Below are 13,117 nucleotides of genomic sequence, written 5' to 3'. Positions count from 1 at the left end.
GACAAGACACAAAACTGTGCTGAAAACCATGCTTCTTGGGAGCAATTCTTCAGAGTTATCTGAAAGGTTGTCTTCCAGGCCGTGGTCCTCAGTTTGGCTCAAATAAAATTCTTTTCGTATTGCTGATTATTTTTGCTGACAGATGTTTTTGTTTGGCTTTGCTTTCTAACCAATATCATCTCCCTATTTTTCTATTTCTTTTCAGTTTTGCTCAAATCCCAAAGATGAATGCCTAGCACAGAGAAAATTTAGGAAACTCTCATACAAATGTACAAACAAAAAGCTCCCCAAAGGGACTTCCTTGGTGGTACAGTGGCTAAGGCTCTGTCTTACAATGCAGGGGGTACAGGTTCAAATCCTGGTCAGGGAACTAAGATTCCACATATTGTGAGGTGAAGCCAAACATTTTTTTTTTTTAAAAAAGGGGCAACACTGACTTCATGCATTCATTCATCTGTTAATTTATTTTACAAATATCTACTCAATATGCAGTAGGAAATGGCAATCCATTCCAGTATTCCTGCCTGGAAAATCCCACGGACAGAGGAGCCTGGCAGGCTACAGTCCGTGGGATCGCAGAGTCGGACACGACTAAGCGACTGAGCACATCCACTTACCACTGACCGTGTGAGGCACTGGAAGCTGGGAGTTGGGAGCATGCTATTCTGCTGGCCCAGAACCCTCAGCTTCCCATCCCCTCCGCTCCGCTCCCAGCCCTGCAGGCTCCTTTCGCCCTTCAAGATCAACTGGAGGGCTTCCTTTCTTCACAATCTGCTGCTGCTTCTCCCTCTGGACCTCCAGAGCCAGCGGCCAAGGATGGTCCCTCTGATTGAGCTGAATTACAAGGATTTATCTGCCTGTCTTTCTCACAGGCAATCATGAGCCTGCTGGGACTGGTGGCTGGGTTCCTGTCTCCAGACCCCAGCCCGGCGGGAAACATCTGCTAAAACGAATCACAAGGTAGACACAGATTCATTTCCTGTTATCTAACAAGCTCACTCTACTCCTAGCTTTGGGAACCCTCGGAGACAATAATGAAAAGACAGAGGAGAGAACAAATGAAACTGATACGACAGTCTGGAAAAAAGAGACAATTTGATTTAAAAAAAAAAAAAATGCTTTTCTAGCTTTTTTCCTTCCTGGGCATATATGCTAATTATTGTAGAGAAAAACAAACATTACCTGCATGACGGGGGAGCCACTTCCCCGCACGCCTGGCCTACTGTAGGAGGGCAGGTCGCTTCACGTCTAGGAGACGTGACAATGCTATATAATGCACTGCGGGGAAGAGGGCTGCGTCAAGAGTTTACAGGAAATGAGAGGACGAGCCCTGTGCACATCTCGGGGAAGGTTCTTCTGGGCAGAGGGAGCTGGCCCGAGGGGGAGGAGTCCAGAGAGTGTGATTAAGGCGGAGAGGGAGGCAGAGGGTGAAGCCAGGGAAGAAAGTGGGACACAGCCCCTGGGGCACCCTGAAGATCATCGGAAGCACGTGAGTTTTGCTCTTAGTGGGATGCTGAGGAGGGTGTGGGCACAGGCAGGCACCTTTCTGTGCCCATCGTGGTGGGTGACGCTCGAGGGCCAGGAGCCACCGGCCTGTCCATCTCACGGAGTAGCTGTGCCGTGTGTCACATACCGGGCGCACTTTAGAAGGGTCATCGAGCTCCAGCCTGGCCACCACGCAGCCAGCTTCCAACACAGCCCCCGGGCGCCTGACATACTTCACCCGGCCACTTTCCTGCACGTTCAGGGTCGTGGTCATCTTCATGACCTGTTTTGCACAAAGAAGTGATTTCTACTTAGGTGGGGCCCCTCGGGTCTGGCCTGGGTCACCCCAAACTAGCAATTCTGGAGCACGGACTTGTCACTTACAAAGAATGACCCTGTGGGCAGAGTTCAAGTGCACTGGGGAGAGAGAAGCAGCATTTACACAATCTATCGTGTGCCAGGCACGGCGCTGGTCATAAATCTTTACCACTTGCAAAGCCAGTCAGGGAGGCTGGTGTTCACTGTGCCCATTTTACAGCTGTGGAAACTGCTCCTTATTTCCAAATGAAAGCCTTTCTCTTAGAAACACAGCTAAATCATATGATGTATATGATGTAGGGTGATTGATACATATCTTCCTAAAATGAGGTACTTTTTATGACTGGCTCCTTTTCTTAAAGGCAGAGAGAAAACCCTCTGGGGAATGAAGAATGTGCTCCCAGTCCAGTCATCAGCCCCTTTAACTGGTCTGAGTCTGGCCGTGTGGACACAATGAATGTTGTTAGCATGTATGGCTTCAGACAGACAGGACCATCCTGCTCTTTGCTCAAAAGTTCATAGCTTGGTCAATCAGGTCAGCCAGGCCTGGGCTGGAATCCCTGCACCCCACCCATCACTCTGTGATCTCTAGCACATGCTGTCCGCTCTCTGAGCCTCAGTTTCCCTAACTGTAAAATGGGAGGGGGGGAATGACAGGCTTGTCTCATAGGGCACTGATAAGGATTAAGCCAGAGGGCGCACAGCAAGAGGCCAACAGGTGTCGGCTCCCACCACTGCTGCATCTTCATTACAAAATTCACTCTTTTCCTTGGCAGCAGAGAATGAGCAGGTTGGAATCCTCGCTTTGTGTGACCTTGAGTGAGTTTCTTAGGCTGCCTGGGTCCCATGTCTTCATGTGCAAAATGGAGGTTCTGTTTGGGTCCAACTTACGATTGCCAGGAAGATTAAAGAAGGAATTAAAGACAGAGAAAATGCTTAGAAGGGTGCCTGCCATGTGGTAAGTGCTTTGCAGGTGTTGGGTTACCACTTTTTAATTGTCAGCATCATTATCATTTATCAGCTGGGGAGGTACACATTTTTTGAGATTTTTTTTTTTCCTATGGAATAAGGCAGGGAACTGGGGCTGAACCCCCCACACAGTGGCTCTTTGAGGGATCTGCATGAGAGAACGCAGGAGAAAGGGGCGGTCTGTTGGCTTGAGTGCAGCAGCCTGCCCAGAGGGTCCTCCCTTGGGGAGTGGGTACAAGGGCGGCCAGGCTGCAGCCCCACCCTGGGGGCCAGCTCTGCAGTCACCTCTATCTCGGCGTAGCTGCCCCCAGCCTCAACGTGTTCCCCGTCTGCCACAGTGTACTTCACCAGCTTCCCAGCCGAAGGGGATCTCAGGACTGTGGGGTCATTCTCCTTCTCAAACACGCACGTCTTGTTGCCAATGGTGATTCGGTAACTGGAGAGAGAAGGAGGTGGTGGGGACACTGGAGGGTACCATCTACCAAGGTGCCGGAGTCAGGCTTCTGACAGTGTCTTCCCTCCCTAACAGCAGCCAGGAGCATCACCCTGGGATGGTTTGAGTGACTCACTCCACTCTTCCCAAATGGTGTTGACAATTACCCCAAAGACTTTGGGTGTGAACTGGGGTGGGGCCCCTTCTTGGCAGAAAACTAGCTCCTTTTCCTAACATAATTCCAACAGGCTCTGGCACAGAGAAAGCAATCAGCAATATCGGTATTATTCAATACACACTGACCCAGGGAAAGGCTTCTTATAATAGAACCGCTTCTCTGGTGGCTCAGACAGTAAAGAATCTGCCTGAAGTGCGGGAGACCTGGGTTCGATCCCTGGGTTGGGACGATCCCCTGAAGAAGGGAATAGCTACCCACTCCAGTATTCTTCCCTGGAGAATCCCCATGGACAGAGGAGCTCTGGTCCAGGGTCACAGAGTCAAATATGACTGAGAGACTAACTCTTTCACTTTCTGTAACAGAACCAGGAAGAGCATGCCCCATGGGCGGTGCCTATAATCACCCTGAATATCCTTGGCAGAGAGAACATGGGTTAAAAAAAGGTAACACAATGCCGATTTGGGGTGTATCTTGTCTGCCTTCTTCCATGGAGGACTGGGAAAGGAACCTGCATTCCCTAACTGGAGCTTTTTCAAGCCTGGGGTCTCTGGAAACCCCACCCCCCATCCCTCCCCCACTTTACTCTTCTTGGCCTGGGGTCTTTGCTGCCTGTTCAGCTCGGGGGTGGGAGTAGGGGTTTGTGTTTCATTGTGTGAGCTCGGGTTGGTCAGACACCCCAGAGTAACAGGGTCTCCATCTCGTGAGGCTCCCCACACCGAGTGCTTCCGGGTCACCCCATGCTCCACCCATCCTGACCCACAGCAACCTTCCCTGCTGCCATCCGCTTGTTCGATGCGTCTTTTCCCTGACAAGACTCCGTGAGTTGTGACCACGGGTCTCTGCTGACACCTAGCCTGACACCTGGGCTAAGTATTGAGTTGGCCAGAAAGTTTATTCGTAGGAAACATCTTACAGAAAAACCCAAGCGAACATTTTGGCCGACCCAACAGATGCTCAAATAAATAGCCATTACCCTAACTGGATAACCGCATCTTCTCCCAGCCTTGCTCTGATGGGTGTGGACACTGCAGCTCAGACCCGGAGCTGAGGGGACTCAGTGCACCTCACAGGCTGTGGAGCTGGCAGCCCTGAATCCGTCCACATTGCTAGAAAAGGGATGCCTAGGGACCTTCCATGGATGCCAACCTGCAGCCTGGGATTCCACCCTCGAGATGAACCTCCCCAAGAGCCCCAGAAGGTCCTGGAGAAGGTGCCTCGGCTAAGAGCCTGAGCCTGCACACGGACCTCGTGTGGGTGGGTGGGGGAGCTGGCTCTGGGTGTCCCCGGCCACACACCTGTCCACCTCCTCCTTCAGGTAGGTGGTGTAGCTGTTGCCGCTGCAGGACAGCAGTAGCCCCCCGTCGTTCAGCCGGTGGGCGTCGATCTCGATGTGAGAGCCGTTCATGATGAGCACGAACATGGTCGGAGACTGCCGGGCCACCTGTGGGGACAGGTTCTGCCCTTGAGCCGTGGTTCTGCTCGCATGCTGTGAGGGGCTGAACAGTGTCCCCCCAGGTCCACGTCCTTCCCAGAACCTCGGCACGTCACCTTACTCGGAAACAGGGTCTTTGCAGATGTAGTCAGTTAAGGAGGGGTCACGCCGGATTAGGGTGAGCCCTGAATCCAGTCTGACTGGTATTCTTGTAAGACGAGAAGAGACCCAGACAGGCACAGTAGGAAGATGAAGACAGACAGACACAGACGCACTCACAGGGGGCCGTACCGAGCCAGACGCTGGCAGCAATTGGAGTGATAACCTCTAAGCCAAGGAACACCGAGGACTGCCCACAACCATCGGAAGCGAGGAAAGGGGTGGTTCCTGGGAGCCTAAGAGACCTCAGCACAGCCAACACCTTGATGTTGGACTTCTGGCCTCCAGAACTGAGAGGCAATGAATGTCTGGTGAAACTGGTGAAGACACCGGTTTATGGAACTTAATTACGGCAGCCGTGGGAAACCAATACATGCTCTATGATGCCATGTTTGTGCACGAGGCCCAAGCCTACGGGTTCTGAACCCAAAGCCCATAGGTCTCAAGGTCACGGGACTGCAAGGGGAGTCCCAGGAGCAGGCGTGGAAAATCCATTGCAGGGGTGGCGCGCGGCAGAAATAAAACTCCCTTGAGCTCCCAGAGTGTTGGAGACATCCAAGAAATAGAGACCTTTACCTTGAGAATGTACTTGACACCTCCATAGATTAATTCCACGTCCACGATGTTCAGCAGAGAGTCTGCGGGGAGGACCTGGCCCCTGGGAGAGAAGACAGACCTGCAGTGAGTCTAGGAGTGACCAAGAACTCTGCGGCCATCCATTCTCTGGACTTAAAAAGCTACCTGCTCTTTGCCTCTCCTAAGCATCACCATGGCTGGTTGATAAAGTCAAAGGATGGACAGTCCCAAGGAACCTGATATCCCTTAGAACTGAAGGAAACTGGTCTTGCTGCAGGATGTGAAATTTCAAAAGGGCTTCCCAAGAAGCAAACTCCACGCTGCTTCTTCTCAGAACAAGTCCTTACGTGGGAATCCTGCCACCTGCTCGTGAAAGAAACCAGCGCACAGACAGGGCCTCTGCTGCTGCTGTTTAGATGCTTCAGTCGAGTCCGACTCTGCACAATCCTATGGACTATAGTTTGCCGGGCTCCTCTGTCCATGGGAGTTCCCAGGCAAGAGTACTGGAGTGGGTTGCCATGTCCTCCTCCAGGAGATCTTCCCGACCCAGGGATCGAACCCAGGTCTCCTGCATTGCAGGCAGATTCTTTACCGCTGAGCCACCAGGGAAGCCCATACTGTGACTCTATTACCATTCAAAAGCATATGGTCTGGGATTTCCCTGGTGGTCCAATGGCTAAGCCTTGGCGCTTACAATACAGGGGGCCTGGGTTTGATTTCCGGTCAGGGAACTAGATCCCACAGGCTGCAGCTAAGACCCAGTGCAGCCAAAGAAATAAGAATATTTTTTTAAAAAGCATATGATTCAAGGACTAAAAAGTTTCATCCTTCTATTTCCCTTTTGGTAGTCTCCTTTGCCTATCATGGTGGTTTTCAATGGGGGCGGGAGATTTCTGCCTCTCCCCAGAGGACAGATGGCAGCATCTGGAGACACACTCGATTGTCCTGACTTCAGGAGGAGGAGGAGGGGATGCTTTGGATGGGCTAACGTCCCATCTGGCACAGGTCAGCCTTCACCACAAAAGATGACCCAGCCCCAAATGCCAGTGGTACAGAGGCTGAGAAGCCCTGGTCCATCCTAAGAGGGACCTCCTGGCCATCTTCATGGGGTCCATTTCGCTGGTCACCTGATTCATTTATAGAAGTGACCTGTAACCTGCTTTGCTTCTCAAGTTCACATCCTCCTCTCTGAATTCCTGCCTGTTGTAACTTAACTTACACAAGTCAGCATGAGTATGTACATGGCTGTCTGTAGGATGATGGCTCTCTTGGCCTTAAGAATCCCTCTCATCCCCCACCCCAATCATCCAGCCTCTTCCAGGGCAACCCAGGTTTATCTGAGGCATTCTACAGAGGCAAGCATGTTGGAAGGACTGATGCCAAAGATGGAGCTCCAATACTTTGGCCACCTGATGCGAAGAGCTGACTCATTGGAAAAGACTTTGATGCTGGGAAAGACTGAGGGCAGGAGAAGGTGATGACAGGAGGGGTTCACTGAATGCGTGGTAACTGACTTGCACCCAAAGAACGCATGTGTCTGCCTTACTTGCCACCAACACGTATCCCAAGAGGGGAAAGGAAGTACCCCTACGCCCTACCTTTCCAGCGAGTGTAGGAAGTCCGTCATGCATGTTCTAAACATGGAGTCGGCCACGTTCAAGGCTCCGCACACAACCCCGAGCATGATATCTGGCTTCTCAGCCTGGGAGAGACTCTGTGCATCAGTGTCCACAGGGACCATGGCCACAGGGAGCCGGGGGAGGGTGGTGGCTCCAGGACCCCCAGGGGAGACACGTGCAGCCCTCTACCTGCACTTTCTCGGCAATGAGGTTATCCAACCAGCTGGTGTCAATGTCGTTGTTCTGAAAGTTCTCAGTCTCCAGAAGGTTGGTGAGATATTCCACGGTGGTCCTGAAGTCGCCCCTGATGGATAGTTCCTTCAAAGCCACCACCATGTTCCTTGAGGGGAAGGCACACAGATTGTTTTCCCAATTAACATATGTGTCATCAGCTCCAGCATGGTTCTCAATGAACCAGAACCGCAAAGAGAGGGTCCCGAATCAGACAGCCTCCAGCATGGACTGGCCCAGCAAATCTTGGGCCAGTGACTAAACTGCCCCGGCCTCGGGGTCCTCATCTGGAAAATGAGGGGATAACCCTGCCTTCTCACAGGTACTTGGGGATTCAAATGAGATAATCCATATAAAGCACATGGTCCCTGATCAGTAAATGTTAGCTGTTATGAAATGATTAATTAGTGATTATAATTGTTATCAACCTTGCCAGTCGCTTTGACTCTCTCTCCTGCTGGACCTGTCAAAATCCCTCAGTGTCCCAAGGAGGAGTCACTCTCTAGCTGTCCACCCAGCTCCCCAGTGGGCCTGGGGTGCACAGACAGATGGCTGACGCCAGTACCCCACTCTGCACAGGGCAGTCACCAGCCTGAACGTGTTTGGCTGTAACCACCTCCTGTTTCCCAGAGGGCACCCCCGCATCAAACACATGTCCAGTCTAAAAGGCAGAAACCCCACTCTCTATGAAATCAGGGAGAGTGTTATAGGGGAAACACACCAGATGATGTCGCTTATACATGGAATCTAAAATATGACGCCAATGAACATATTCATGAAACAGGAACAGACTCACAGACATAGAGAACAGACTTGTGGTTGCTGAGGGGGTGGGGGAGGGATGAGTGGGAGGCCGGGGTTAGCAGATGCAGACTGTTATCTATAGGATGGACAAACAGCAATGTCTTACTGTATAGCACAGAGAACTGTATTCAACATCCTATAATAAACCATAACAGAAAAGGATATTTTTTTTTTGTCTTTGCTTTTTAATACACTGTCTAGGTTTTTCATAGCTTTATTCCAAGGAGCAAGAGCCTTTTAATTTCATAGCTTCAGTCACCACCCACAGTGATTTTGGAGCCCAAGAAAATAAAAATCTGTCACTGTTTCCACTTTTTCCCCTTCTATTTGCCATGAAGTGATGGAACCACATGCCATGATCTTAGTTTTTTGAATGCTCAGTTTTAGTCCAGCTTTTTCTTTTTTTTTTTATTAGGTTTTTTTTTCTTTAATAGAAAATTATTTAATTAGTATACATGTGTTCCCCATCCTGAACCCTCCTCCCTCCTCCCTCCCCACACCATCCCTCTGGGTCGTCCCAGTGCACCAGCCCCAAGCATCCAGCATCGTGCATTGAACCTGGACTGGCATCTCATTTCATACATGACGTTTCACATGTTTCAATGCCATTCTCCCAAATCTTCCCTCTCCCACAGAGTCCATAAGACTGTTCTATACATCAGTGTCTCTTTTGCTGTCTCGTATACAGGGTTATCGTTACCATCTTTCTAAATTCCATATATATGCGTTAGTATACTGTATTGGTGTTTTTCCTTCTGGCTTACTTCAAACTGCCTTATGATCCAGCAATCCCACTGCTGGGCATACACACTGAGGAAACCAGAAGGGAAAGAGACACGTGTACCCCAATGTTCATCGCAGCACTGTTTATAATAGCCAGGACATGGAAGCAACCTAGATGTCCATCAGCAGATGAATGGATAAGAAAGCTGTGGTACATATACACAATGGAGTATTACTCAGCCATTAAAAAGAATACATTTGAATCAGTTCTAATGAGGTGGATGAAAAGGATATTTTTAAAAAAGAATGTACATATATATATGTTTAACCGAATCACTTTGCTTCTGCTGCTGAGTCACTTTAGTCTTGTCCGACTCTGTGCAACCCCATAGATGGCAGCCCACTAGGCTCTCCCGTCCCTGGGATTCTCCAGGCAAGAACACTGGAGTGGGTTGCCATTTCCTTCTCCAATGCATGAAAGTGAAAAGTGTAAGTGAAGTCACTCAGTCGTGCCCGACTTCGCAACCCCATGGCCTGCAGCCTACCAGGCTCCTCCGTCCATGGGATCTTCCAGGCAAGAGTGCTGGAGTGGGGTGCCATTGCCTTCTTTGAATCACTTTGCTATTCAGCAGTAATTAAGAAGACACTGTAGATCAACTATACTTCAATTTTTAAAAAGATGTAGGTGTTTTGGCATTTGAGGGCTTCTTTGTCAATGTGCATTTCTCAGGGAACTACTTAAGAGACTTAAATTTAAAAGAGGGCCCCCCTGCACCTTTTTTTTTTTTTTAATAAAAAGTTATAGCACTCAGCACCTTTTAAACTCCTGGAATCACCTTGAACATTCTTTGGATCACCTTCAAGTTCAACCTGTAACAAGCTCAAGATCAGTGACCTTGGTGAACTGATTCCATGCATGTCGTCACAGGTCTCAAATGAGGGAAGAGGACAGATTGTGTTCTTGGACTCTGGCATAAGGTGTTTAAGATAAGGTCTGCTCTTCATCCCCTAAACTGCTCTGCATCTGAAGCCACAGGCTAATAATTTCTAGTTTCTCAAAGGAAGGGGTCGAAGGAAGGGAAGGAGGGCGGGAGATACTAACGAAATGGCCTCTTCCCGGTTCTCCCCCCAGGAGAAGCAGTGCCCAAACTGGGAATCCGCAAATTCGTGTAAGCCACCAGTCGCAGCCACGCTGAAATAACCCCATACATTCTTGCTGCTGCGGAAATTCAATTCTTGGACCGTTCCGGAGCTCGGCTTAAACCCCTGGAGCCCAGACAGAAGAAGCAAACAGAAGAAATTATTACTCCAGATCTACTTTCATCAGAATTAAATCCTAGGAAAACCCAAGAGCCCCTCCCACACCCAAGAGCTTGGTGTGATCAATAAAACATTGATACTTGTCATGAGCAGTGCAAGTATATCCATGTGAGCAGGCCAAGGCGTGGAATTTTTATTCTTAAAAAAAAAGTTGAAAGATAACAACCAAGTTGGGGACCGGTAATCACTTGATGAGGCTGAGTGATGGTACCTACTGATTTTATATGCTTGCCGTTGTCGATCAGAAAATGTTTAAATATAAGAGGAGAGGGATTTCCAACTCTAGACTATGAAAAGTCTGGCAGATACAGAAATCCAGTGTTAGCCCTAGTTGATGCTAACACACACCAAAGTTCCCTTTGTGTGAATGACCCGTCCCCTTCTGAGTATAATTCTGGTAAAAGGGGAAAGGTGGGTTTAATGTTCCGGCTGGGATTGCCTGTGATAAAGGCATTCATTTTGGCAGACATGCTTGGAGGCCAGAGATGCAAAGTTTCGGGTGCTGGGTTTTTTCTATACATGGCCCTCCATCCTGTGACTAAGCCATCAACCCCTAAAAGCCTCCCATTCTGCCTGCCCACCACTGGAATTGACTGTTCGCTCTCAGCCAAAGATCCCCAGCTAATACAGTCACCACAGGAGAGGGGATAAAACTTCTCTCATCCCAAGTTTCTTGAATGAAGTCATTAAATAACTAAATCGTGGTAGATTATGGTGGTTATGTGACAACTGTTAGTATACACATAAACTGTGACAGATGCCAGCTGCTTGGTACTTTAAGGCACAAGTAAGAACAAGTCACAGAGGGACTCCTTAGACCAGGGGTCCCCAACCACTGGGATCTAATGCCTGATGATGTGAGGTGGAGCTGATGTAATAATAATAATAGAAAGAAAACGCACAATAAATGCCATGTGCTTGAATCACCCGCAAACCATCCCCGCCCCCCACCCTGGTCCACAGGAAAACTGTCTTCCACGAAACCAGTCTCTGGTACCAAAAGTGGGGACTGCTGTCTTAGACTGTATGTTGTAGTCAAAAGTTCACGGGGCCACAAATCCAAGGATCTGTGCTCTAAACACAGCTGCCTGTCCCAAAGATGGCCATATGTGACCTTTGTAGTGCACCACGGGGACTTGGCCCTGGGCTCAGCAGGTCCTAGGCGTGAGGCGGGTCGCCCCAGCCTCTGGAGCTGTGATATAGGGTGACGATGCCCAGAGGCGAGGCTGTCCTCTGACACACCAGGCACCTTTCACCCCTTCCCTTCCCGCATATCAATTTCCTCGTCTGTAAACTGCAAGGCCTGGGCGTCTCCTCCAGGCTAAGGTTCGGGGTCTGCCCCAAGCTGGGAGGTCGGAGGTGGTGGAAACGCAGGCCCCCCACCACCACCCCGGACTTGCCTCATCTGGGTTTTCGCTGGTGATTCTGGCTGCAATGACGTGGCCTCGGGGAATGGGAGGGTTGCTAGGGGTCTCAAAAGAAATGGGCGTCACCCCCCACGGGGACTCTCCATACAGAAGCCGGATATCCTTCAGCCGGTGCAGCGGCACACCCATGGCAATCTGAAATCAAGAAGTCCATCCCGTGAGAGGGTCAGTCCTCAAACGCAGAGCCCAGAGCCAGAGGTGATGCAGGAAGCGGTGCAGTGAATGATTTGGAATATACTGAGCTCCTCCTGGGTCCACAAGACGGTGCAACACGGAGACGCAAGGAGAGAAAAAGACAGCTTGCCTCTGCCCCCAAGGAGCCGTGTCCTTGGGCAAAGAAGCAACAGTCACAACACATAATGAGCATCAGATAAAAGCTACAGACTCTTAGGAGGTGGGAAGGGAGGGGAAACAGCGTCCAGATGCAGAGCTAAAGAAAGTTTTGTGAAGGACGCACGGAAAGCTGATCTGGAGGAATGAGGAAGGAGCAGACGACAGAGGACACCAGCTGAGCCAAAGGATCACACTGAGTCTACTGGGTCTTAGGATGTGACCCACTCAAAGGGACCTGTGTCATATCCCGCCGAAGTGTGTGAGTAACTCCCAGAAGGAAGAAATGACCAGGCCAGTCCAAGTGGAGGGAGGTCTGACCTAAGCAGGATAGGAGACCCCCACCCCCAGCTCTAGGCAGAAGCCACCGCAGGGCTCAGAGCCTGTCTCCTTGCCTGCAGCTGGGCAGCAGGCAGGTTGACATCCGCGATCATTTCCGTGCAGGGATGTTCCACCTGCAGGCGGGGATTCAGCTCCAAGAAGTGGAAGCTGCCATCCTGGCTGTAAAGGTACTCGACAGTCCCCGCGCTCACGTAGCCCACCGTCTTGGCCAGGCGCACGGCACACTGCAGACAAGATGGGGAAGGAGGGGGTGCCGGTGGTTTTCTCCGGGGGGAAAACATCCCGGTTCCCTGACCGAATGCAGGCTGAGGACCTGCAGTGTGTAAATGACCTTAGGGCCTCAGAGATCATAGCCCAGTAAACCTGCGTGAGGCTGAATTCATCTCCTCCCTCCACCCCCTGCCCCTTCATCTCTTCCTGGACACCCACTCCACTTTGGCAACTTGGGCGTTGAGAGCTCTTGCTGGCGCTGAGCTGAGATGCCTCCCCCACCCAAGCTCCCCAGAGCCCACCTGCTCCATGAACTCGAACACGGCTGGCGTGGCAATGGTGGCCGGCGCCTCCTCTATGATCTTCTGGTGCCTCCGCTGGATGGAACAGTCACGCCCGAACAGGGACACTGCGTTCCCGTACTGGTCGGCGAGGATCTGGACCTCCAGGTGCCGGGCGCGCTGGGCCAGCTTCATGAGGAAGACTGGGGAGCCAGGGGTCTCGCTCTGCACCTGGGTGGGGGACGGCAGGGTGGCAGGCTCTTCCCTGGGGAAGCAGGGC

General features: G+C 50.8%; 1 protein-coding gene across 6 annotated transcripts in view; it reads right to left on the bottom strand.

Moving 5' to 3' along the window:
* ACACB (acetyl-CoA carboxylase beta) overlaps positions 1-13,117 on the bottom strand; it is a 116,568-nt gene that overhangs the window by 52,497 nt on the left and 50,954 nt on the right. For all 6 annotated transcript variants that reach the window (XM_027566507.1, XM_027566511.1, XM_027566508.1 and 3 more), the window contains 10 exons: positions 12,859-13,068; positions 12,400-12,570; positions 11,648-11,809; positions 10,030-10,193; positions 7,359-7,509; positions 7,149-7,252; positions 5,551-5,632; positions 4,679-4,824; positions 3,058-3,208; positions 1,634-1,768 (listed from right to left, as the gene is read on the bottom strand). In XM_027566507.1, the coding sequence (XP_027422308.1) occupies positions 1,634-1,768; positions 3,058-3,208; positions 4,679-4,824; positions 5,551-5,632; positions 7,149-7,252; positions 7,359-7,509; positions 10,030-10,193; positions 11,648-11,809; positions 12,400-12,570; positions 12,859-13,068 (1,476 nt within the window). The remainder of the gene's footprint in view (positions 1-1,633; positions 1,769-3,057; positions 3,209-4,678; positions 4,825-5,550; positions 5,633-7,148; positions 7,253-7,358; positions 7,510-10,029; positions 10,194-11,647; positions 11,810-12,399; positions 12,571-12,858; positions 13,069-13,117) is intronic.

The sequence above is a fragment of the Bos indicus x Bos taurus genome, chromosome 17 (assembly GCF_003369695.1).
Source record: "Bos indicus x Bos taurus breed Angus x Brahman F1 hybrid chromosome 17, Bos_hybrid_MaternalHap_v2.0, whole genome shotgun sequence".
Classification (NCBI taxonomy): domain Eukaryota; kingdom Metazoa; phylum Chordata; class Mammalia; order Artiodactyla; family Bovidae; genus Bos; species Bos indicus x Bos taurus.
Note: the sequence above shows the minus strand (reverse complement) of the source record. Positions and strands in the feature narration are given on the sequence as shown.